We start from the raw sequence: 26,215 nt of genomic DNA, 5'->3' as shown, positions 1-26,215 counted from the left end.
TTCTTTTTGAACCTTACTTGCTTATTGCTTTGTTGTCTATTCCAAAGGAATCACTTGGATCATCTACATATGATCTCAAGAGGTGAACTCCTATAAAGTTTTACTCCTCATCCCCACCTTTTGTTTCCTTACAACCTCCACTTGCATTTATAACTCAAACCAGAAAATTTTGTGCAAACATTTTCATCTGTTTTCAAATTAGAAACTTAGGCCTTAAGCCTCTGATTTTCAAACTTCATTTTCACAATACTTCTTCTGAATTGAATCTAATGTCAACTTTGACCATTTTTATGAATACTCTAATTGGTTAATTTCACTCACTCAATTGCTTTTTGTGGCCCTTGTCCACTTCTTGATAAGTTTTCATGCATTAGCCATAGATCTCAATTATCTTAGTGGTTGATGTAATTCTCACCTTTTGTCCTTAGTGATTGAATTGTAAGACTTCCTTGCTTATTATAGGGCATAATCCCTCACTAGCAAGTTGAAGTTGTTCTCACATGGTGGACTTGTGGTTGTATAGGTTGAGTTTTCTCCCGTGGATAATGAAAGACCTTAAGGCTTTTGTTTAAAATCAATCCACTCACTTTTTGGAAATCTTTTAGCCGAACTACGAGGTTTTAATCCTGTAAAGATACGTAGGCAATGGATTCTTCCATCCAAACACAAAACTAATAAAAATTGTATATTCTTTTCTCATCCTCCCAATCAATGTTTGCACAATAAATACTTTCATAAACAATAATTTTTACAACAAGTTGTGAAAAGGGTTCCCTAGGAGTACCTAGGATGCATTGGGTGCCTAACACCTTCCCTTTGCATAATTACCCCCTTACCCAGATCTCTGTACCTTTTTTATTAGTTTTCTTTGTAAAACTTCTTAGGCTTTTGTTCGCTTTCTAGCCATTCCTTTGGATAAATAGAAGTGCGGTGGCGACTCTATCTTTGTATGCTTTGCTTTTGATATAGTCAATAAATCATAAAGTGACGAATACACCGTTACAGAGAGTTCCTTTTAGATACCTTAGTATCCTCTTCGTCGCTGCTAGGTGTGATACCTTTGGATTCTTCATTAATCTACTCATCATACCTACAAATATGCTAGATCAGGCCTTGTGTGATAAAGGTATCGAAGTAATCCAATTGAGTCTTCTGTACTGCGTTGGATCGACATTATCTTCATATGTGTCTTTCGACAATTGCAATTTGGGCTCATCTGGAGTTGAAGTTAGATTGTAATCTTGGATCTCAAATATTGAGTATTTCACCTGCATATATTCTTTGGTGCATCATCAAGCCTTTACCACTCATGTATCTTTCACCTACATATGAGAGATTTCACAAGTCTGACATTTCAAACTCCTCACTTAGGTAATGTTTGAAATCTTCGATCTCCTTCTTGCAACTTCCTATTACTAACAAGTCATCGACATGAAGACATAGTATAAGCAATTAATTATTGCTTCTTATTACATATACTCCATGCTCAATTGTGTACTTCACAAATCCCGTCTCCCTTAGGAAACTGTTTATCTTCTTATTCCAAGCTCTTGGAGCTTGCTTAAGTCCATACAGAGCTTTATGCAACCCGTATACCTTTCTTTCTTCGCCTTGTTTCACAAACCCAACTGGTTGTACAACATACACTTCTTCATCTCAGGGGACATTCAAGAATTCATATTCCACATCCATCTAACATTTGTGTCAGTTGTTCATGTTTGCTAAACCAACAACCATCCTGATTGTTTCGATCCTAGCAATAGGTGCAAAAACTTCATCAAAGTCGATTCCTTCCTTCTGAAGAAATCCTTTTGCCACAATTCTTTCCTTGTGTCGAGTTACTTCACCTTTGGGATTCAAATTCACCTTGTATACCCACTTCACATCGATTTCCTTCTTGCCTTGAGGCAACTCGACATGTGACCAGGTGTTATCATCTTCGATGGACTTCAATTCCTCATTTATTGATTTCACCCACTTTGAATCCTTCAATGCCTCAATTGCATTGACTAGTTCGATATATGCATAGAAAGCATAATGTACCAGCCCACCTTCATCATCAACAATATCTTCTGATGTAATCACACACTCTTGCAACCATTCAGGCACATGTCTTGTTCTTTGAGGTCTGCTTCCGCTTGCTTGACCTATGACTTCTTCCTATAAAAATTCTCTTTCGACTTCATTTGCTGGTTCTTCACATAAGATTCTCACTAAATCCTTCTTTATATTTTCAGTCTAATCTCATTCCTTAAGCTCATCTATGATCATATCCATGTTGATCACTACTTGCTTGTTCACTGGGTCAAACAACTTGTAACCTCCAGTTGAATGATATCCTATTAGGATCATCTGACTCGACTTGTCATCAAGTTTTCTTCTCAACTGATCAGGCGCATGTGTATGTGCTATAGATCCAAATACCTTCGGATGACTCAAGCTAGGCTTGACACTAGACCATCATTCTTCTGGTGTATTTCCTTCTAGCTTCTTCGTCGGACATCTGTTCAAAATATATGTAATTGTCAACACTGTTTCTCCCCATAATTCTTTGGGTAGATGCTTACCTTTCAACATACTTCTCACCATGTTCATGATGGTTCTATTCTTCCTTTCTACCGTTCCACTCTACTGTGGAGTTAAGGGTGGCACCACCTCATGCATAATCCCTTCTTTCTCACATAAATTGTCGAAGTCTTTCGACACATACTCTCCACCACCATCAATCCTCATAATCTTGAGCTTTCAACCACTTTATCTTTCGACCATAGATTTAAACTTGGCAAATACCTCGATCACTTCACTTTTCTTCTTGATCAAGTAAGTCCATAATTTTTGACTGAAATCATCTATGAATGTGACAAAGTATCTGTTACCTCCAATCGAATCTACCTGGATAGGACCACACACATTAGAGTATATGATTTCAAAAATTGCATTCAACTTGCTATCTACATCCTTGCTGAAGTTGTTCTTGTGTTACTTCGCCTGCACACATTCTTCATGCACTTCATTTGGAATGTCAATTTCTGGTAACCCTGAAATCATATTTTTTTTCTTTTCAGTTGTCTTTGAATTTGAGATGGTCAAGTTTATAGTGCCAGATCATTCATCTCTGCTAGCTGCATTTGCAATGCACTTGTGCTCCATCACATTAAGTTCAACCCAGAAGGTTTTATTATGAGACATAGGTGCCTTCAAGATTAACCTTTCACCTGAGTCGAGAACTCTTGTCATCTTGTCTTCGATCTACACTTTGTAGTTCTTTTCGACCAATTGCCTTATGATGAGCAAATTACTTTTCATGTCTGGTATGTACAGTACATTATAAATTACCGACCTCTTTCCATCTTTCCTCATAATCAGAACATCACCAATACCTTCAGTTATTAGAGTATTGTCATTTGAAAGTTTGACCATGTTCTTCATTGAGGGTTTCATGTTGACAAACCGATCTTTCCTACCAGTCACGTGTGATTAGAATCCTGAGTCCAAGTATCATTTATCTTGGAATCTTTCTTCATCTCTTATTATGACCAGCCACAACATCTTTTTTTCTTCATGATTTGTAAACTTTGCATCATTATCTTGATTCTTCTGTTTCTCAAGACAATCACTTGAGTATTGATCATACTTCTGACAATTGAAACACTGAATGTGACTTTTGTCAAGTTTTCAACCACCACCTCTTCCTCTACCTACAACACCGCCTCTTTGGTTACTTTGGTATGAGGGTCTTCTCTGACTCGACCAACCTCATTCTTGCTGATTTAGCCTGTCGAATTATTGTAGCCTCATTTACCTTTGTTGTCGAGCTACTTCCCTTTTCCTTTCTTTTCTCTTGCTGATTGCGCCTGTAAAGCCACGTCGCTCTTCGACTTGCCTGTAGCTCTTTCAGCCATTATTTGTTCATGAGATTTAAGCGTCCATTGAAGCTCTTCCTTTGTCAATGATGAAAAATCTTTCGACTCTTCTATGGTTACTACCACGTGGTCGAACTTTGGAGCTAATAACCTTAAGATCTTTGAAATAACTGATCTTGATGTCAACACTTCTCCACAAACCTTTATTTGATTCACTAGTTTTGTGACCCTAGTGAAAAAATCAGTTATGCTTTCATTGTCTTCCATCTGAAGCAATTCATATGTTCTTCTATGAGTTTGTAACTTCACCTCTTTCACCTTCTCTCTGCCTCCAAATGATATTTCCTGAATTTCACATGCTTCTTTCGCTGATTCAACATCTCTAACCTTTTTCGAAATTGTCAGAATCAACACATTGATGGATTATAAAGAGAACTTTATAACCTTTCTTCTTTAATTCTCTGTATGCAGCTTTTTCTTCATCCATCGCGTTTGCTGCAAGCGGTGTCACTCCCTCATTCACAAGATCCCAAAGATCTTGATAGCAAAAGACAATATTTATCTGCTTGCACCAATTCTCGTAATTCTGATTCTTTAGAATTGGGAGAACTTAATGAACAAGATTTTCAATTAATCGATCGAATTCTCTCTTGTTCTTCACTCCTCACTAGTTTTTGTTTTTGATAATTTGTAATTTTTTTACTCTCTTTGACTCTGATAATTTATAAATAAATATAAAAAAAAGTAAAATATTAAAATACTTTAAATATGTCAATTTTTAAATTAGATAAAAATAAATTACTACAAATATTACTTACGTTCATCTTAACGTTAAAGTTAATATTTTAAAAAATAAATATAAAATGTTAAACAGAGGAATTCTTTTAACAGCTTAGTTGATTCCGATTTACTATAGCAGGTTTTTTATGAAAAAAAGATTATTTCTTTTCCTTTTTTATTTAATTATTCCCTTTAGTTACTTATCATATTATTTTTAAAACTTAATTAAATTAAACTAAGTACTCACTTATTTATTTTATTCGTTTATACTAAAATATCATTGATCAAATATTCTAATATTCTAATGAGCTCCATTTTGGATGACTGAACAGTCCTTTATTTTTTTGCTCACCCATTAACTTTTCTAACAAGCTCCCATTTTGGATGAGTTAGTTGCATATTTGATTTATATATGTGATTTAGAAAATTTATTAATAATCGGCAACTAAATTAAATATAATAGTAATATATCATGGATATTAACATAAGTGAAAAACACATGCACCCGAAATAACTAGAAGAAAGCAAAGCAAAGCAAACGCCAAGAAGACACAAGAACCACTTGTAATCTTCTCTCAAAAAAGAAAAAGAAACTACTAATTAATATACACCACCATTCATCATCACGATTACATCACATTAGTAACACTTTCATTGAGCCTAGCAGCCGCAGCAACAGAAGCAGCTACACCACCAGGAGTAGCAGTAGCATCAGGACTGTTCCTCATCTCCGCACTCGCCACCCCCGCAGCATCTTGCCTTGTCGCCGCCTTATCTGCCGGCAACTTCGCAGTAGCTCCTGTTAGAACATCGCTCAGCTTAATCTTCTCATCCTCACGAGGACAATCAGCATTAAAAGCTGCAGCTGATTGAGCCATTGAATCTAACCCTCCCGGTGTTATAACATTACTCCCCGTAGCTCTCACCTCCGCCGCCTGTATTGCGGCGGCATCACTCTGTTCCACTGGCTTTTGGCCCACGGTATGTGATGTCGCCTCCAGTGCTTCCCCTATGGTTAAGGCACTCTCTTGAACCGGACTGGTTGGAGCACACTGAAGCGGAGTCGGTTCAACAAATTGTCCAACAACCTTAAATTTAGCAGAACACGAGGTTAAAAATAAGTGAAGTTAAAACAGAAAAGTTTGTAAAGGGAATTAACAGAGCCGCTGGTTAAGAACCTGTCCACCGACTGATTCGGTTACTATGCGTCTTCCTGGGAGTTGAGTTTCGTGACGGTGACGCCACGGTCGCCGGTGACATCTGTGACATCTTTGTGCCCGACGATTCCTGCATGCTCATTCTTAGTAGCGGCTGCTTGCATGACGGATGCTACTCCGCCGGGTTGGGTCTGGCCCAACACACGGCTCTCAGCGCTCTGCATCATGGCGGCGTCTTCTGGCGCAATGGGCTTCTGTGCGAGGTCACCGGAAACGGGTAAAACGTCGCTGTATTTAAATTGTGTGTATGTTTGCTTTGCTTGTGCTGTTTAGGATAGCTTGCTGCCTGTGCAAGTTAGATAGAAACCTCAACCTAGGACCATGGTGAATTTATATGATAACTATTAGGCTCGAGTCAGACTCCCTTCTAGTTTGTCATTTCCCCGTCTCTGATTAGGTTAGAAGTTTCTCCCCTGTTAAGGGGAACTACGTTGCCCTGATCCTCATACCAGATGAGGTACGTAGGCAGGAGGTCGTACAAGATCTCTCCGGGCACCCTTTTTCTTTTTGTGTGTGTTTGCTTGACAGTTATTAGGCTCGAGTTCCAGACTCCCTATTAACTCGTCTGTTGGTTAACCTTCGGGTGTGTGTTAGGAGACGGATGTAAGACCAGCGATTGGCAGTCCGTATCCTATTCGTGGTTTGTTTGTGTGGAATCTGACGTAAGTCCAGCGATTGACAGTTGGTTTCCTGTGTTTGTTTGTTGGTTCGGAGTCTGATGTAAGTCCAGCGATTGGCATTCGGTTTCCATGTTTGCCTGTTTGTGTGGAGTCTGACGTAAATCCAGCGATTGGCAGTCGGTTTCCAGTGTGGGTTTTGTTTGGCGTGCGTAAGCCGAACTACGGTAGCTCTAATTCTCATTCCCGATGAGATACGTAGGCATAGGATGCGATATCCTAGCGAGCCCGTTCCCCTCTTCTTCCATCTGTGTTGTTTCCAGTGTGTGCGTGCATTCTTTTGAGCGGTGTTTAGCAACCTTTCTTCTATTCTTTTGAGTGTGGATCCCGTCGAGTACGACAGATGCGTAGGGGTGCCAATACCTTCCCTTCGCATAACCGACTCCCGATCCCATCTCTCTCTGGTCGCGAGACCATGTCTTTTCCAGGTTTACTTCGAGCGTTTCCTTTCCCTCTTTTGGGATAAATAACGCACGGTGGCGGCTCTGTTTGTTTTGTTTTTGGCCGCCGGTTGTTTTTCGCGGATGCGACACCCATTAATCGATCAGTCAGTGCTCTAGATAAGAATGTTGGAATTAAACCCAAAACTTTGAGTAATTCCAAGTCAATCTTGATAAACAAGATTCAATCAACCGATCAAATTTTCTCATATTTTCACTCTTCACTCGAGTGAATCAACCAACATTGATTGCGAGATTGTATCGCTGCACAACGATGATGAAAATAAGATAAGAAAATTAAATTTAGGAAGAAAGGAAATTAAAGTTTTATCGAGAGAGGGAAAGAAGAAGAGTTTTTGTAGAGTAATTTTCTACTCTCAAACTGAGATTTTATTCTTTACAACTGCAAGATTCAAGTATTTACAATAATATGGATTACTCCCTATTTATAGATTTTGGGCTTATTTACTTCTCAAGAAAGATCTAAAACTAACCTAACTAATTCAGTTAAACAAACAAATAAAATTAAATCCAACATTACTGTCGCGATACTCTTCGACATTTTCGACACCTAGGTGATTCGACACTTCTTTACTTCTGTCGAACAACATGCTTCGACACATGGAATTACAATTCGACAGTCATTTGTAAAGAATCAATCTTCCATCATCCAAATCAAATCAAATAAAACGTATAAAATAAATCATACAAAACATAACAACTTAAGTGAAATCAAATCTATAGAATTCCTATTTTACAATTATTTTATGGGTGAATATACATGCTTCTAAACCTAAATGATCTGAATATATACCAACACATGTAATCTGACACACGAACAATCCAATGCGCATGCAAGAGATGCATATTATGCATGCCTTTCAGAACTCTCACTAAATTACATCATTTTAATATTCATTTTTCACAAACTAAATCTTTCTCAAACATAATCAAAATTCTCTCATTCACATCACAATCACTATAAAAAAATCACAAAAAAAAATAAAATTTCATCCTAGTCACATTATCATTCTCAAAAATGTATTATATAAAACTATACATTATCATTCTCAAAAATGTATTATATAAAACTATTATTCATATTGAATATGATTGTGTTTCAATTCACTTTTTCTCTTAAAAAAAATTATGCATTATTTCATTTACTTTTATAATATCTAATTATTTACTTCTATAATATCTAATTATTAATCGGATAATCAATATATTATAATATCTAATTATTAATATTATATAATTAATAATATCTAACTATTAATATCGCTACAATCATTTTATTCCGTGACTCCTCACTAATTTTGTTTTTGATCATTTGTAATTTTTTTACTCCCTTTGACTCTGATAATTTACAAATAAATATAAAAAAAGTAAAGTTTTTAAATTAGATAAAAATAAATTACTCCAAAATAGAATTCAAACTGATACAAATATTACTTACGTTCATTTTAACTCTAAAGTTTATCAATTAAATAAATAAAAATAATGAACTCTAAAGTTTATCAATTAAATAAATAAAAATAAGATAAATATAAAATGTCAAACAGAGGAATTTTTTTTTAACAGCTTAGTTGATTCCGATTTACTATAGCAGGTTTTTTATGAACAAAAAGATTATTTCTTTTCCTTTTTTATTTGTTATTTAATTATTCCCTTAGTTACTTATCATACCCCTTTTATTTTTAAAACTTAATTAAATTAAACTAAGTAGTCACTTATTTATTTTATTCGTTTATACTAAAATATCATTGATCAAATATTCTAATATTCTAATAAGCTCCATTTTATTTTGTTGATCATCCCATTTTGGATGAGTTAGTTGCATATTTGATTTATATATGTGATTTTGAAAATTTATTAATAATCGGCCACTAAATTAACTATAATAGTAATCTATCATGGATATTAACATAAGTGAAAAACACATACACCCGAAATAACTTGAACAAAAGCAAAGCAAACACCAAGAAGACACAAGAACCACTTGTAATCTTCTCTCAAAAAAGAAAAAGAAACTACTAATTAATATACACCACCATTCATCATCGCGGTTACATTACATTAGTAACACTTTCATTGAGCCTAGCAGCCGCAGCAACAGAAGCAGCTACACCACCAGGAGTAGCAGTAGCATCAGGACTGTTCCTCATCTCCGCACTCGCCACCCCCGCAGCATCTTGCCTTGTCGCCGCCTTATCTGCCGGCAACTTCGCAGTAGCTCCTGTTAGAACATCGCTCAGCTTAATCTTCTCATCCTCACGAGGACAATCAGCATTAAAAGCTGCAGCTGATTGAGCCATTGAAGCTAACCCTCCAGGTGTTATAACATTACTCCCCGTAGCTCTCACCTCCGCCGCCTGTATAGCGGCGGCATCACTCTGTTCCACTGGCTTTTGGCCCACGGTATATGATGTCGCCTCCAGTGCTTCCCCTATGGTTAAGGCACTCTCTCGAACCGGACTGGTTGGAGCACACTGAAGCGGAGTCGGTTCAACAAATTGTCCAACAACCTTAAATTTAGCAGAACACGAGGTTAAAAATAAGTGAAGTTAAAACAGAAAAGTTTGTAAAAGGAATTAACAGAGCCGCTGGTTAAGAACCTGTCCACCGACTGATTCGGTTACTATGCGTCTTCCTGGGAGTTGAGTTTCCGTGACGGTGACGCCACGGTCGCCGGTGACATCTGTGACATCTTTGTGCCCGACGATTCCTGCCTGCTCATTCTTAGTAGCGGCTGCTTGCATGACGGATGCTACTCCGCCGGGTTGGGTCTGGCCCAACACACGGCTCTCAGCGCTCTGCATCATGGCGGCGTCTTCTGGCGCAATGGGCTTCTGTGCGAGGTCACCGGAAACGGGTAAAACGTCGCCGTATTTGATTGGTTCTTGATTGGTATGACGTTTAGGTTGTTCCTGGCTCATTTTGCTTTGATTAGATTAGAGTGAATTCTATGTTTGGTGAGAAAATTTGTAGCTAGTTTGTTTTAGAGTTTTGGATGCGTATAGTTTAGCTTTGAAAAGGTATATTAATAGATTGGAATGGAGGTGGAAAAGAGAGTTCGTGGCAAAATATTACACATGGCAAGTGATGGCAAGGAGACGTGGCATGTTTGTTTGGAATCCACATAGCATTCATTTGCAAAATTCATAATATTAATGTTAATTAAAAGAAATAAAATATATTTTTCATATGATTGACAGTGATAGTGGCAAGGCAATAGTGCTCATGTTTTTAGTATATTTTTAGATGAATATAGATGGTACTAGTATTTAAAGTTTAGTTGGATCAAACTATTATTTATATCTCTTTTGTAGATGCAAAAAGTAAGCTATATATGACCTTATTGGCAATGAATTAGTTAAGTATTACTTTAAATGCTCTCTGAATAAGTTATGTAGTTTCTTCTATTGCTAAACATATATCTAAGATTCTTTAGTATGCTCTTAGACGGGTTGATGTTATTTTTATGTTAGATGAACTTGGGCCTTTACGATATACCACTTCACATTTTTTTCTCAACCATGATACCTCTAGGAAAAAAGTGATTAAGTAAAAAGTAAATGTAAGGGATCAAGTAATTAAATAAAAAAAATATGGTGATTAACTAAGAAATAAGGATAAGGTCTATAAAGGCGAAGTGTTTAAACAAGAAATATGGAAGTTCACAATCCATTAAGTTTGAGGTATGTAAGAATGAACTGATTAAGTAAGAAATATGGAAGTTACGAGTTGGAGTGGTTGAGGGCAGAAACCTGTCAATCCAAGAGACGACATGCTTAATAATTTTTCTCTATTCTAGTCTTTGAAGCATGTATATATATAGCCACTTTAGTCTAGTATTGAGATTGTATCATTGTGTAGTTTAAGAAAATATGTCATTTCTTGAGGGAAAGATCTCGGTCACACCTTGGCGAATCTCACTTCCTTAAGCAATGGGGCATACAACTCGTCAGCGAAGATATAACGTAATGTGGGGAGCTTACCTTTATAACTCGGTAAGTGCCTCGCCTCATAAAGAATTATCTAAGTTTTTTGTAAGTGTTTTATGTGATCTAAAGTGAGTGGATTGAGGTATGGACTATGTGAATATGTGATTCTTTGTATTTTGTTGAGTAAATCACAACCTGACGAGTTTGTTCAACTTATCTCAACTCATGGAGTATATTTAGATGACCTATTATATGCACTACCACAAAAAACTTTTTTTTACCACAATTATAAATATGGGTTAACATTAACTTCTTATGCGAGGTAACAAATATCATCATGAAAAGTGTGTCATTTTATCTTTAAATTGAAATTTCATCGAATGGAGTGGGTAAACATAAACATTATACAAAAAATATTCATTGTTTATGCCAATTGCAGAGACAAATTGGCACGCACACCTTATATTTTATAAAAAAATTAAACAAATGATTAATCAACAAGAGCAAAAATTAAAAAGCAAATTCTTGAACGACCACACATAAGTTTTTTTTGTGAGTTTTGTAATCGGTCGTTAAGTACATATAATTTGAACCATATTTGAAACAAATAAGGATAATCAATAACAACAACATTAAATCTGTAAATCATTGATCTCAACAACAACAACATTCAGCATAATTCAAACTCGAATCTCAATAACAACAACAATAAAAACATTCAAAATTCAATATCAACCACATGCATGAATAACTATAACTAATATAAATAATTTATAATCATATTTGAATGTCACAAAGAATAACACTTATTTTAGAGGTTTTTAATTTTCTGACTTTTACTTCTAAAGTTATGCAACATATGGTATCCTTCAACATCTCTACATGTTGGAAAAAATAAATATTAATAAAAATAATACAAATGTAAAATGAATAAATATATATTATTAAGTCATATAAAATATTTAAATAGTTTTCATATATTCCCTCTTGATGATCATGATGAATAATACGTCATTATATGGATCATTTTTTTCAAATGAAGGACGTACATGTGTGTTGTGAAAGAAGGAGTCTCAAATTTAAATCTTAATTTTCATCATTATTATTTAGGAGTATGTTTTCCTTGTAAAACACATGACCATCTAGTCTTTGAAGAATTAGTGACAAAAAAAAATTTACTTGGAATGTCATGATGAATGGTTGATTCATATAAGATGTCCTACGAAGATTAATCCGTGTGAATCTTAATTCATCAATTTCTACATTCGTGTTACTATCAATTCACTTGCACTTAAATAAAGGCACTTTAAAAGTAACATAATGAATCTCCAAAATATCATCAATGATCCCAAAGTACGCTCTAGATTCCAGTACATGATTGTTATCTTTGAAACTAAAGAATCACTTTAAAAGTAACCTATTTTTAGCTACTTGGCATCATGATGCATGACGACCAACCCGTCATAACATACTGAAAAAGGATCCTGATCGTGGGTCCATGAGAAACGTCACGATGCATGACGGAAAACTCATCATGGTTCTCAAGCGCACACCCTTTTCTTTCCTTCTAAACTACTGACTATCACTCCATGTTGGGGCATGACGGCCATTACACCTTCTATACTCATCATGACAGTTTGCAACTTTCCATTTCACTACTATAGAACACACTTATCATAATTGTTGGAAAAAGGGATATAACCACGTTCGATCAATTGTTGTGAGGTAATGTGTGATTGTATTGATGCTTTCCACCACATGCATATGACTGTTGTGATAAACTAGGTAGCACATTATATATCACAACGGTCAAAGTATACAATCATTGTGATATAAAGCGAAAAGACATGAGTTCGAAACCCAGTGATTATATGGTTTGTAATATTTTGTGCTCTATCTATAACAATGGTTTGTATAAATAACCATGATTAAATTCTTTTTTTATTTAATATTATTTTATTTTTCCATATATTACAAACCTGCATGTTTCTTACCTTTATATTATACATATATTAGCGAAATATTTACAAAATATCAAATTAAGCAATACAAATATATTTACAACCATCAAAAATGAATCATACAGTACCACCCCCTTTTCAACTAATGCATCGAAAATAAACGCCCAACGTCTACGGATGTCGTCTAAGTCATCAAGAAAGAAAGGTGTCATGTTATTAAACGTCTACATATACAAGTGAAAAAACTTGAATATCACGTTATTTGAATAATAATAGAAAATTACTTTAACATTAATATGTTACTGTAAACATTTCATGACAATATACATACCTAATCCCACGAATGAACAATGTCAACAAAGGCGATGTTAAAGATGTGTTTCATTACATAGTACTCACACTCATATCCTCTTATTATTTCCTAGTCTACAAATTTAAACATATCATGAATATATATATATATATATATATATATATATATATATATATATATATATATATATATATATATATATATATATATATATATATATATATATATATATATATATATATATATAAAAGTGAATGTCACAATTAATCCACTTACCTTGGGCTCACAAAATACGATATTTTTTCTAGAGTTGTTCAACCTATAGTGTCTCTCCACAACCTTATATATTGAAAAGGATTTAAAAATATTACACGCTAAAATAACTACTTAATTATTTCATTTAATTTTTCGACGGGAAAGATTACTTAAGTTATATATCTTTTATATATATTTCTTAATCATCACTATACTATATTTATTTACAATTTATAACGACATTGCGTGATTCGTCGAACGCACAGATAGATGATTACTTAATTATTTTATTTTATTTTTCTACTAAAATATACAATTTTGACGGACCGAAACTACTTAATTTGTATATATTTTATATATATTTCTTAACCATCACTTTAAATATTTTTTATAATATACATTTCTTAAATACAATTATATAATTTTTATTTTATCTTTATTTCATATTTTGTTGACTTTGTTAGACCCGTGTGAGTCTCTTACTAGTTTGGGTATAAAATTAGAAAGTTATGAAAAGTCAAGAGATTTTCATTTTGATTTATATACAAATGAGTCTTACTTATTTATAATTATTGTGCAAAATTATTATTTAAATATTTATTAAAAAAACATGGGTTGGAAAGACATGAAGAACATACATTGATCAACTCTCTGACCTCTGTCAAAAGTTGTTATTCTCACACTTTTCTTTCATTCTCTCAAATTTCAATCATTTTCTACTTTCCCTCCATTTTCATCTTCACCACTTTTACAACAACAAAAATCTCAAATCAATTCATTAAACAAACAAACGAATTGATTATTTCTATTGCTACAACTATAAACCTTAAAATCAATGGAGCCCGAAGGAAACTCTAATAATGATGGCGCGAGAAACATATTATCAAATTTGTAACCCGTGGTGTCATAACAATTCGGCGAAGGCTTACCTTATACGCCGAAAAAAGTTCGAACCCCGCTGACATTTGACGATGGAAAATAGACAAGAGATGTTAGATAATTCGGTAAAGTTGAACGGATCCGAGTCTAAATCGTGATTGATGTCACTTTCCTTAAAAGTATTCCAAGCACTCTCTTTATTGTCTTAGAGTTGAACGCAAGAATTCTCAGGATAATTCAGCCTCGTAATCGAATCTGCATAAGACTGGTGAAGATTCGAATGCAGAGAAGTGTGTCTGGAATTTATGAGAAGAGGATGCACGATTTTGATGTGTTGATTGTTAAATATTGAACAATGTATTTATAGGTCATGCATGTGTTATTTCACAAGGTTGTAACTCTTGATGAAACAACACATTTTCAGCATAGGTTTGCAATGGTTCGCTTATGGATACATTATGCACCACTTCATGAAGTGTTACATGTTTTGAATTCGAAGTTCAGACTTTAAGCAACGACTAAAACCAAGAGCAATACTTAAAATTAAGTCATTACATGGCGGCTGCAGACCTCCGTCCTCCGGAGCGTCACTGGCGTTGCCGTATAATGCCGCGAGTAGCCCGATTACTTTGATGCGTCGTGCCTAAGTGCTCAAGTTCCCCCTATAATCCATCACTAGAGGCTCTACACCCACGCCCTCGGACACGGTCCCGGAGCCAGAGCCGGTGTCACCGATGGCAACATCGGCGAGAGGTTGTTTGGATGAGACATGTGACATAATGTTTGGGACCATTACATTTGTCCATGTGACACTTTATCCTCTTTAGCTCAATTATTGAGTTTAATATTTTTAAGTCTTTATAAATGCTTTTAAAGTGAACATCATTTTCTATGTGGGACTATTGGAAATGCATTTATTGTCATTAACTCAACTTCACACTTATTGTCATGTTATAACACTCCTGTGGGAATTAATTATCCATAGTTTCCAACAATCCCCCACTTGTTCTAATGATGACAAGACCAATTCTAGAAAAGATAAACAAAGAATATTAATACATTTAAGTATCTTTCGATTGGAACTTAACCTTAGTATGGATAACGCAAAGTCTAATCGGAATGTTAGGTAGCAATGCTTTGAACCGTTATCCCTTGTGATTATACCGAAATTACCTTACACACACTCTTTAATGGTTCTTCGCCTGCATCTCTCGCCTAACACTATTTATGGCCATGTGTTTTTCCTATTTTCATGAATCTTTCATGAGAGAAACTCCAACTCTCACTTTGAGACGACACCATCTCGAAATTCATATAGGTGAATTTCATTTTGTATTTATTTAGTAAGATACATGTCCTTGATAAAGAAATTCATTACGATTTTGAACAATTCAACCCTCAATATGTAATAGTCAACATTGTCATAAGATGTTGCATAATCAACCAACTCAACGACTTGTTGTTACCCATTGAATCTTAGGTTATGGTTTATTAACTTCTGATTGGGTTTCTACCATTGTCAGAACTCTTATTCTAGGAGTTTTAATCCCATACCTTTCGAGGTAGTCTTTGTAACACCCTAAACCCCGCACATAATTTATCACGTAAATTAAATATAAAATAAAACAACGTAGGGTGTCACACATTCATAACACACATGACCTTCTCTGTAACCCGGGTTTCAACAGTAAATTTCAATACACGCATTTGTAATAAGGATGTTTACACGATATCCCACTTATCTGAATCATAGCTGGGATGTTTATACGGCGTCCATCTCATCTGATTGGTATAGATATTCACAAAATAAGACATTCATAACTTGTCACTGTATGCTCACTTCCATTTTAAAGTATCATCGCAGCAGAATTATCATCATAATTATGGAAGATAAAGCAAGTAATAACATCTAGTCTCAACTTCAATTGTAATAACAAAATAAGAGAGTTCTAATCAATCAACTCAACATCTTAAGAATTCTCAACAACAAAATTAGTCTTATGACTTCAACATAATCAGACATAAGGAATAAAATAAGTGTTTAACCTAACCCGATGCTACCTTCCACTTACTTCAGCAATACTACTCTTGAGTATTTGCACGATGCCCATGTAAAGACAACATTCAAGTAGAAGGGGTGAGAATTCGTTTCAATAATACCGATATAGAATGAAGAATAGATTACAACATCTACACAATCATGCACAACAATATATCACATTCTTACATCCAAATCATAATCAACATCATACACGACAACATCTCAATTATCATCAACGTCATACAAAACCATATCTCAATTATCATTAACATCATATGCAACAACATCTCATCCAACAATACATCAACAACAACCAATACAAATGCAACACGTATGCAATATACTCAACACCGACTCGACATGCACATGGTATCAAATATGAACACTCAGGTTCATCTCACTCCATGATCCCCATCATAGGATCGATTCCCTCTTGTAACCGGAGCACACCAAATTCCTACCATCATCATAGGCAACGCTCCACTAATCCCCTATAATAGGAATTAGCTACTCGCACTCGATCCATCACAATGGGATTGAGGCTCACAAAAACTCGTTACCATCAACATAGGTAACACTTCACTAATCCCTCATAATAAGAATTAGCTACTCCCACCTGATCCATCACCATAGAATTGAGGTTCACCAAAATTGGACCGAAGCATGTACACCAAGATGCATGACTCTCAAATAACATGCATTAACACAACAAGGTTCACCTAAAAGATCCCCACACACACCTCATCATTTATGCATCACATCATTCATCATGCAATAACCAATTCATGTTTCCATGTGAATAATATCAACAAGAAACAACAACTTGTTAACATCTTAACATCATCGACATAACAACATAATCATCACACCACAATATTACAACAATGCAATGATTCATCAACCAGACGTATAAACCGATACATTTATTAACATACTAGGCATGTGAATATTATTAAAATATATAAACAATCACTACCATGGTATAGGTATGAGCATTAGCTTTCTAACACTTCCAACGACATCAATATCGGACTTACAAATAAAAGTTATGACCAAAATCGTCGGGATATGTCAACAATTTATTAACCGTACGTATGAATAAAACTTCACCAATACAGTAGGCATAAGAATAATACTTAAACAATTCACTTATCACCATCATGTTATATCTCTTAGAGTCAACTTTCTAATGCTTTAAACCCTAACCCAAAATGATTCACGAGTTGAAAGTTATAATCAAAACCGTGCACAATGGCGTTACTATAAATTGTTGTTTTCTAAAATTTCCAACATAATTTTCATCTTTTTCAACCCCAAAAACGTCCATGAAATAATCACTAAAATTATTTTATCCCTGAAATAAAATTATAGCCCTCTTCTTCAGATATCCAACACTTCAAACAACACTCGATTTAGACTGACGGATCAAAAGTTATGGCCAAAATAATTTTGACTGAAATACACAAAAAAGGCTCCCACACTTAGCGCGATCGTGACAGACAGAATGCAGAATTTTCTGCATTTTTCATTGTTGGAGGCCTTCCGGACCTCCGATTTCGATTCCGTATAAAACCAAATGCTCAGAAAATTACAACTCATGCAATACTCTAATTATCTAAAGTTAATTTACAGTTATAACATAATTAAATTATTTAATTACAATTTTAAGATTATGCCTAAAACCTTCAAAATTGCAACAATGGTGGATATATGTTCAATCATAAAAACAGAAAAATACATGCACATAAGGGACACAAAATTCATCATATAACAACCATCATAGCATCCAAATTCAAAATTATGAATCAAAACACTCAACCCTAAGGAGGTTAAAGATTCCCCATTCTACCCTTCTACCATATCCATTACTATCGGAACAAGTTCTCACCCTTACCTGACTTCCTTGCAAAAATTCTAAACTGAAACCTTCACTCTCTTCCCTTGATCACTTTTCCTATTGCCCCTTTACTCTTTTTTCTCAAATGTCACATACTGTGAAAATCTCCCTAAATCTAGGTTCCTCTTAACTTTTTATTTTTATGGTAAACTTTTCTAAATCACCAACTTGGCCAAAATTTAAGTATCTCATATTCCTTCCTCCCACTCACTTTCTCAATTTCTCATATTTGGCCCAATTATTCTATCTTCACTAATTAATATAATAAAAATAAATAAAATATTATTTTTAATTATCAAAACAATTCTAAATTATTCTACTTACTTCTATCATCCCTCTATACCCCTAACTCAAGGATACATACTCCGCCAACACCCAGGCATAAAATAAATCATCAAAATATATAATTCAAACAATTAAAATATAATAAAATATCTAATAAAAAACGGGGTCTTACAGTCTTTACTAAGTCTCTGGTCAGTGGCTTAGTAAATGGATCAGCTAAATTATAGTTTGTTCATATATATGTTAGTGAAAGGAATCCATCCTTAATTAATTTTCTCACGAAAGAATGTCTAAGATCTATGTGCCTAGACTTTCCATTATATACTTCACTTAATGCTCTTGCTAGGGTGGCTTAGCTATCACAAGGTATCAACACTTTCGAAACATTGTCTTTAGCCAATGAAACTTTCAACAAAAGGTCCCTTAACCATTCAGCTTCTTGACCAGCGGAAGCAAGAGCCACAGACTCTAATTCCATAGTCGAAAGAGTAATACATGTTTGTTTCTTGCTCTTTCAATAAATCGCACCCCCAGCCAATGTAAATATTCACCCTATTGTATATTTATGATCTCTAACACTCGATATTTAACTCGAGTCGGTATATCTTTCTAGTATGGCAGGAAACCTACCATAATGAAGGTCAAGATTTTTAGTTTTTAAGAGGTAACCAAAAATCCTATTTATGGCCTTCCAATGTTCACCATTTGGATTTCTAGTAAATTTACTCATCTTACTAACTGCAAATGTTATGTCACGTCTGGTACATTTAATTAAATACATTAGACATCCAATTGCACTTGATATTCCAATTGGGCCATAATTCTTCCATTGTTCTTTTGAATTTTGACACTAGGATCAAATGGAGTGCTTACTTCCTTAAAGTGTAGGTGTTTGAACTTATCCAACATTTTCTCAATATAATGTGTTTGACTAAGTTCATAACCCCCACTTATTCGTTTTACTTTAATCCCTAAAATAGTGTGAACTAATCCAAGATCTTTCATCTTGAATGTGGAAGTTAGAAATCTCTTTTTTTATAAAATTCCATTCATCTCATTGCTAATGATCAACATATCATCAACATATAGACACAAAAATATTACAATGTTTCCACGCACCTTTGTGTACAAACATTTGTCACAAGAATTTGGAATAAATCCATTTGAAAGTATGATAGAGTCAAATTTTTGATGTCATTGTTTTGGTGATTGTTTTAAACCATATAATGGTTTGACAAGTTTGAATACCTTTTGTTCATTTCTAGGAAGCACATAACCTTCTGGTTGTTCCATGTAGATTTCCTCATCGAGATCTCCATTTAAGAATTTTGTTTTAACATCCATTTGATGAACAATAAGGTCATTCAGATAAGCTAATGCAAACAATACTCTTATTATCGTCGTCCTTGTTACAGGTGCATACCTGTCGAAATAATCAGCACATTCCTTTTGTCTAAACACTTTTGCTACGAATCTAGCCTTGTAGGTTTTTAATGTACCATCACTATGATAATTTTTTCTAAACACCCATTTACATCCAATGGGCCTTGAACCCTTTAGATGATCGACAAGTTCCCAAATATGGTTTGATATGATCGAATCCATTTCGTCTTTGATTACATCTTTCTAAAAATAAGAGTCCCTTAAAGCCATTGCTTCTTTATAGGTTTTAGGGTCATCTTCTAATTGGAGAATAATAGGGATCTTATGAACATCATTCTTGCAATTTCCTTCAACTAGATAAAAGGAAATGAGCTGAGAATCGATTTTATTTGGTCCTAGAACTTTAGCTTTTCAGGTTCTTTTGCTTATCCTAGGCTTAGGTTATGTTTCAACAATTCCCAAGATATTTTTGGGTTCTTCTTCAACAATCCGTGGAGAGTCTTCATCACGAGATTCTTCATTCATGGGAATCTCATATTCCTTATCCTTCGTGATAAGTTTTTCAAAAAACTCCACATCTCAGGATTCAAAAATTACGTTAGACTCCAGACTTAAAAGTTGATATGCCTTGTTGTTGGATGCATATCCTATGAAAGCATATTTTATCCCTCGAGGACCCAATTTAGTTCTTTTAGGATTCATATTCTTATTATATGTCACACACACCCACACTATAAAATAACTAACATTTGGTGATCTACCTTTCCATATCTCATATGGAGAGATACCGGTTAACTTTAAAGAAATCTTATTCATTATATGACATGTGGATAGTAATGCTTCACCCCACTAATTAAATGAAAATTCAAAATGCATTAACATAGCATTTATCATTTTTTGATATGTTCGATTCTTTCTCTCGGCTAGACCATTTTATTGTGGTATACGAGGTGTGGAACATTCATGTATAATGTTTTATTCTTCACAATATGCATCAAATTCCATAGAAAAAAAATCACCACCCCTATCACTTCTAAGGACTTTGATACTTCTACTTAATTGATTTTCGACTCCCGCTTTATAGATTTTAAAGGCATTTAAAGCGTCATATTTATGCTTTAGAAGGTATACATATGTGAACCTAGAGCAATCATCAATAAAGGTTATGAAATACCGGTTCCCCCCACGGGTTAGCATGCCATTAAATTCACACAAACCAGAGTGTACCATATCAAGCAAATTTGATTTTCTTTCAACACTTTTGAAAGGTTTGTTGATCTTTTTTTTATTTGACACATATTTCAGATTTTTCGAAATCATGAATATTGCATGAGATCAAACCAGATTTAATTAGTTTGTTCATAATGCTAATATCAATATGTGCTAATCTAGAATTCCATAAAGAAGTAGATTCAAGCATATAAGAAGAATTAGAAATTTCATTAATAATATTATCGATAGTACAATGTTTGATCATTTCCTCAGTGAGATATCATTTTCCTACAAATACACCATTACGGGTCAATATTAGTTTGCCTGATTCATATACAGACTTAATACCAGGTTTTCCCAACAAGTCCCCACTAACTAGGTTCCTATTCATGTCGGGGACATGGAGTACATTGACAAGAGTAACTTTCTTTCCAGAAGTGAAATTCAGTTCGACGGATCCTTTTCCAACGATCTAGATCGTACTTCATTTCCCATATGCACTTCTTGTTCATCATTTACTTCAGAGTAGTTTTTAAATGCTGCTTTGTCATAAGAAACGTGCACGGTAGCATATGTATCATACCACCATCCTTGCATTTTGCCTTTGATTGCCATAATCTCGCTCTTCGTAGCAACTATGTCGTTATTTGCATGAATAACATTAACTTCGTTTTTGGACTTGTTATGCATGCAATCTAGAGTATAATGACCTGGTTTTCCGCACACATAGTAGCCGTCTTTTGGTCCGCCGGAGTTCTTGAACTTGTTATGTTCTTTCTTAGGGCCAAGATGGTTCTTCATGTCATCATGTTTCCTCTTTTCTTTTCCAATCACATCATTGGCTTTAGAGTATCCAGGAGACTCTAACGTTTCTCTATCTTTCATCTCCTCCTCGATTCGAATGTGTTTCTGAAGTTTCTCCAACGAGAAATCCTCATAATTATGCAATAATTTCTTTATGTATCATTTCCACGAAGGTGGAAACTTTGCAATGATTGCACCAACTTGGAAATCTTTTGAAATGCCTATTTTTACAACTTTTATTTTATTCACGAGAACCTCTAACTTGTGTACTTGTGCAAGAATAGGCTTGGAGTCTATCATTTTAAAATCTAAGTATTTAGATATTAAAACTTTTTTCGTACCTTCCTCTTCAGCCTTGAATTTGAATTCAAGTGCTTTCCAGATTTTTGTTGCAGGCTGAGTATCCGTATAGAGGTCGTAAAGAAGATCATATGGCATATTCAGGATATGTCCACGTCATATCAATTCATCCTCTTTACGTTTCTTGCGCTCCTTCTTGAGTTCATCAGAGTCATCCTTGGTTGGTTCAGGAATTAGTGTCAAGTTAGGATCTAAGACATAGTGAACCTTCAGAGCGGTCAGTAGGAATGTCATCTTGTTTTGTCATCTGGTGAAATTGATTCCATCAAAGCGATCCAAATTGACAAGGTCCTGTTTCATAACTTTGATGCTTGAAACTACAACGATTTTGAACGCAAGAATACCTAGGATAATTCAACCACGTAATCGAATATGCACAAGATTGGTGAAGATTCGAATGCAAGAAAGCGTATCAGGAATTAATGAGAAGAGGATGCATGATTTTGATATGTTAATTTTTGAATACTGAGCAATGTATTTATAAGTCATGCATGTGTTGTTTCACAAGGTTGCAACTTTTGATCAAACAACACATTTTCAGCATAGGTTTGCAATGATTCGCCTATAGATACATTATGCACCAGCTCATGAAGTGTTGCATGTTTCGAATTCAAAATTCAGACTTGTGTCATGCGTAAGTGCTTAAGTGCTCCCAAGGTTGCAACTCTTGATGAAACAACACCTTTTCAGCATATGTTTGCAATGGTTCGCTTATGGATAAATTATGCACCACTTCATGAAGTGTTGCATGTTTCAAATTCGAAATTAAGACTTGCATCGTGCCTAAGTGCTTAAGTGCCCCCTACAAGCCCCTCTACGCCCACGCCCCTGAACCCGGTCTCGGAGTCGGTGTCGGTGTTGATCAGCAAGGGGTTGTTTAGATGAGACATGTGGCATAATGTTTGGGACCATCACATTTGTCCATATGGCACTTTATCCTCTTTAGCTCCTTTGTTGAGTTTAATATTTTAAGTTTTTATAAATGCTTTTAAAATAAGGACCGCTTTTTATGATGGATTATTGGCAATACATTTATTGTCATTAACTCAACTTCACACTTGTTATATTGGAAGACTCCTATGAGAATTAATTATCCATAATTTCCAACAAGAGAATCTCATCTAACAGTAAATTTCAGGATCAGTACCTATATCTCCATCGTCGTCTTGCTGCCCCTGCTGATCGGATTTCTGATCGCGGTAGATTCGAAAGCAAGCTTGAAACTCAACGCTACGTCAAAGAATTCTTCCCTGACGCTAATATTGCTCATTTCTTTGACTCCTTCAGCTGGAGAATTCCGTCTGGTCTTCCTGGTCTGTCTCTTTGCTTTGTTCTGACTTTGGTTTTCTTCCTAATGTTTCGTTATTAGTCTTTTCTCGATGCTATTAATTTTCTATTTATTAACAAGTTATAGATAGGGGCTTTTGAATGTATAAACTGTAAAAGCTCATTTTAACTTGCGTTAGATACTTGTTGTAAAGCTTTTCTGCATCTTTAGATAATTATAGTGACACATAACATACAAGCTTTTCTGCATAGTAGGCCATATGAATCCTGTGGCTGGTGGACTTCTTCATCAGTTAGAATTAAAAGTGCAGCCAGAATCTGATCCCGACATTGGTGGATGCAAAGCTGGGAGATGTGCAGCAGTTTGATTTTGGATGAAGACACTACGCCAAACAAGACCTTAGACAGCGCTTTTTTTGGCCTTAGACAGCGCTTTAAAGCGCTGTCTAAACCTCCGCTGCTAAAGGTTTAGACAGCGCTTTTTGAAATCTTAAAAGCGCTGTCTAAGCCCCCCCTATTTTAATTTTTTTAGGTATACCTTAGACAGCGCTTTTGCCTAAAGCGCTTTCTAATCCCCCCTTTAGACAGCGCTTTTTCCAAAAGCGCTGTCTAATGTATACGAAATTTTTTGAAGCTTTTGTTTTAAACCACATTTTTTCCAGGTTTATAAACCAGAATTTCTACCTGTTTTCAACCAGATTTTGACAGACAGTTATCACATTTTATACATGCCATTTTGGCCTTTTTTCTAACAATTTTTGGCTAACAAATATATATATATACCAATTCAAACCAATTTTGCCTTAAATGTATCAAAATATATACAAATTTATGTACACATTTACAAGTCATTACATATACTACAAATGTACACATTAATTACACAAATTTATGAAAAAACTTTGAGCTCTATCATGAATTGACACCACTCCTCTTTGATTTCGTCCACTTGATCCTTTGTATAAAATGCACACTTGAATTCCTCAAAGTACTACATAATAATATAACATATTTTGAATTAATTCCAACTATTTAATTATATGAGATATGTGTAAATATAAAAATAACTCATAAGTTAGAAATACATACATCGGTGGGAATCACTAATCGGCCCAAAGCAAGAGTATCCCGCATAAACCTCAACACGAAATACCCGCAATCTATTTGATTACGTTGTTGAGGACACTACATGAAAAAAAAATATGGATTATAAATCCTAAGTTTTATCAAGTGTCATCACTAATATAATAAAAAATGTGGTAATTAAAAATATACCGCCACTTTAATCCATGTAATGCGGTTGGCGCTCCTCCTTGAGGTTTGGATATCTCGTTGGGCCCGAAAAGCTTGTAGGACGCTAATAAAATAAAAATGAAGCAATTAGAACAATTCACATAAACTAAGAAAAATTTTGAACATTCTCACTTACGTGTCAATTAGGTTCTTCATATCCGGGTATGTTGTCCAATCATGTCCGAAGCATCTCTGTATACCGTTGAGGCGCTAGCCTCTCTTTCTCTCCTCAATGCATCAAGCTCAGCTTGCATGGCTTCCAATCTTGCATGAAGCTCCCGATTACTATGAGCCTTTCCTTTTTTAACACTGAGGGAGGTCGGAGTGACTCCAAATCCCTTACCCCTCACCCGACCAGAATACTCAGGGACATCTAATGCCCGACTAAGTATGCTCTTAGTATCATCGGGAGATAGAGACTGAGATAGCTCCTCCTGAAAAATCAGATGAATACCGTATACTTGTCAAATATTTGTGTATAAAAATGTTATTCAATTAATGAAAAAATGTTATACTTACACATTTCTGGTATACGTTTAAAACTTCTTCTTGAGGAACTCCAGATTTGCCCACACGGGCTTCCTTCCACAAAACATGTGCAGGAAGAGATGTTTCTGAACTTTCCTCCTTCTGCAGCTACACATTAAGTCATACAATTTGATCAGATAAAACTAATATATGATGAACAAATTTGTTTTCGCAATTTATAAATACTTACCATGGATTGTTCTAAGCGTCCATATCCGACACGTCCTTTTCGGTACGAATATGCGGGACTTGATGCTCTTTCCCGATTTGTAGCACTTATTCTTTGAAAAGTCGGGTCTTGTCTTTTGGATTTGAAAGCTTCCCATTCTTCAGCCGATATCAAACTTTCATATTTTCTAGGAAGCTCCGCATCCACAAAATTACCATCCGCATCCTTAAGGAACTTGGATGATAAAAATGTCTGAAACCCTCTAAGAAGCTTTCCGGCCAATTTCATACAAAACCCTCTTCTTTCTTCTTCGATGTTAAAACATCGCTAAGAAAAACATACAGATTGATAGTTAGTATCGGTAATTGAAAAAACATAATTGATACCGTATAATTAAGGGCCAAATGATTGTACCTTTATCTCACTCCAAATTTTTTCTTTGGAGTCTTTCAACTCTTTATTTCTCCAATCATCACATGTAATGGGAATTTCATTCCTTACTAGTGCACCGATGAAACTAGTTAAGGTATGCCCATTAGGTTCTATAAGTTGTCCCTGGTTGTTCCAAGAGACATCTAGTATGATGCCTCGAGATCTTCCTTGGACCACCCTTCGCATTACTGT

At 35.0% G+C, this 26,215-nt stretch overlaps 1 protein-coding gene and 1 pseudogene across 1 annotated transcript; both read right to left on the bottom strand.

Moving 5' to 3' along the window:
- Window positions 1–5,227: 5,227 nt before the first annotated feature.
- Window positions 5,228–7,539, bottom strand: LOC127096198 (late embryogenesis abundant protein D-34-like; annotated as a pseudogene).
- Window positions 7,540–8,871: 1,332 nt separating this feature from the next.
- On the bottom strand, window positions 8,872–10,007 carry LOC127093342 (late embryogenesis abundant protein D-34). Its single transcript, XM_051032256.1, has 2 exons — window positions 9,596–10,007; window positions 8,872–9,505 (listed from the first exon to the last, which is right to left on the bottom strand). Exons 1-2 carry the CDS (start codon window positions 9,914–9,916, stop codon window positions 9,047–9,049), a joined length of 780 nt encoding a protein of 259 aa, XP_050888213.1. The 5' UTR covers window positions 9,917–10,007; the 3' UTR covers window positions 8,872–9,046.
- Between the last annotated feature and the right edge of the window lie 16,208 nt (window positions 10,008–26,215).

The sequence above is a fragment of the Lathyrus oleraceus genome, chromosome 6, assembly GCF_024323335.1.
Source record: "Lathyrus oleraceus cultivar Zhongwan6 chromosome 6, CAAS_Psat_ZW6_1.0, whole genome shotgun sequence".
In the NCBI taxonomy this organism is placed as follows: domain Eukaryota; kingdom Viridiplantae; phylum Streptophyta; class Magnoliopsida; order Fabales; family Fabaceae; genus Lathyrus; species Lathyrus oleraceus.
This window is presented reverse-complemented; position numbering and strand designations above follow the sequence as displayed.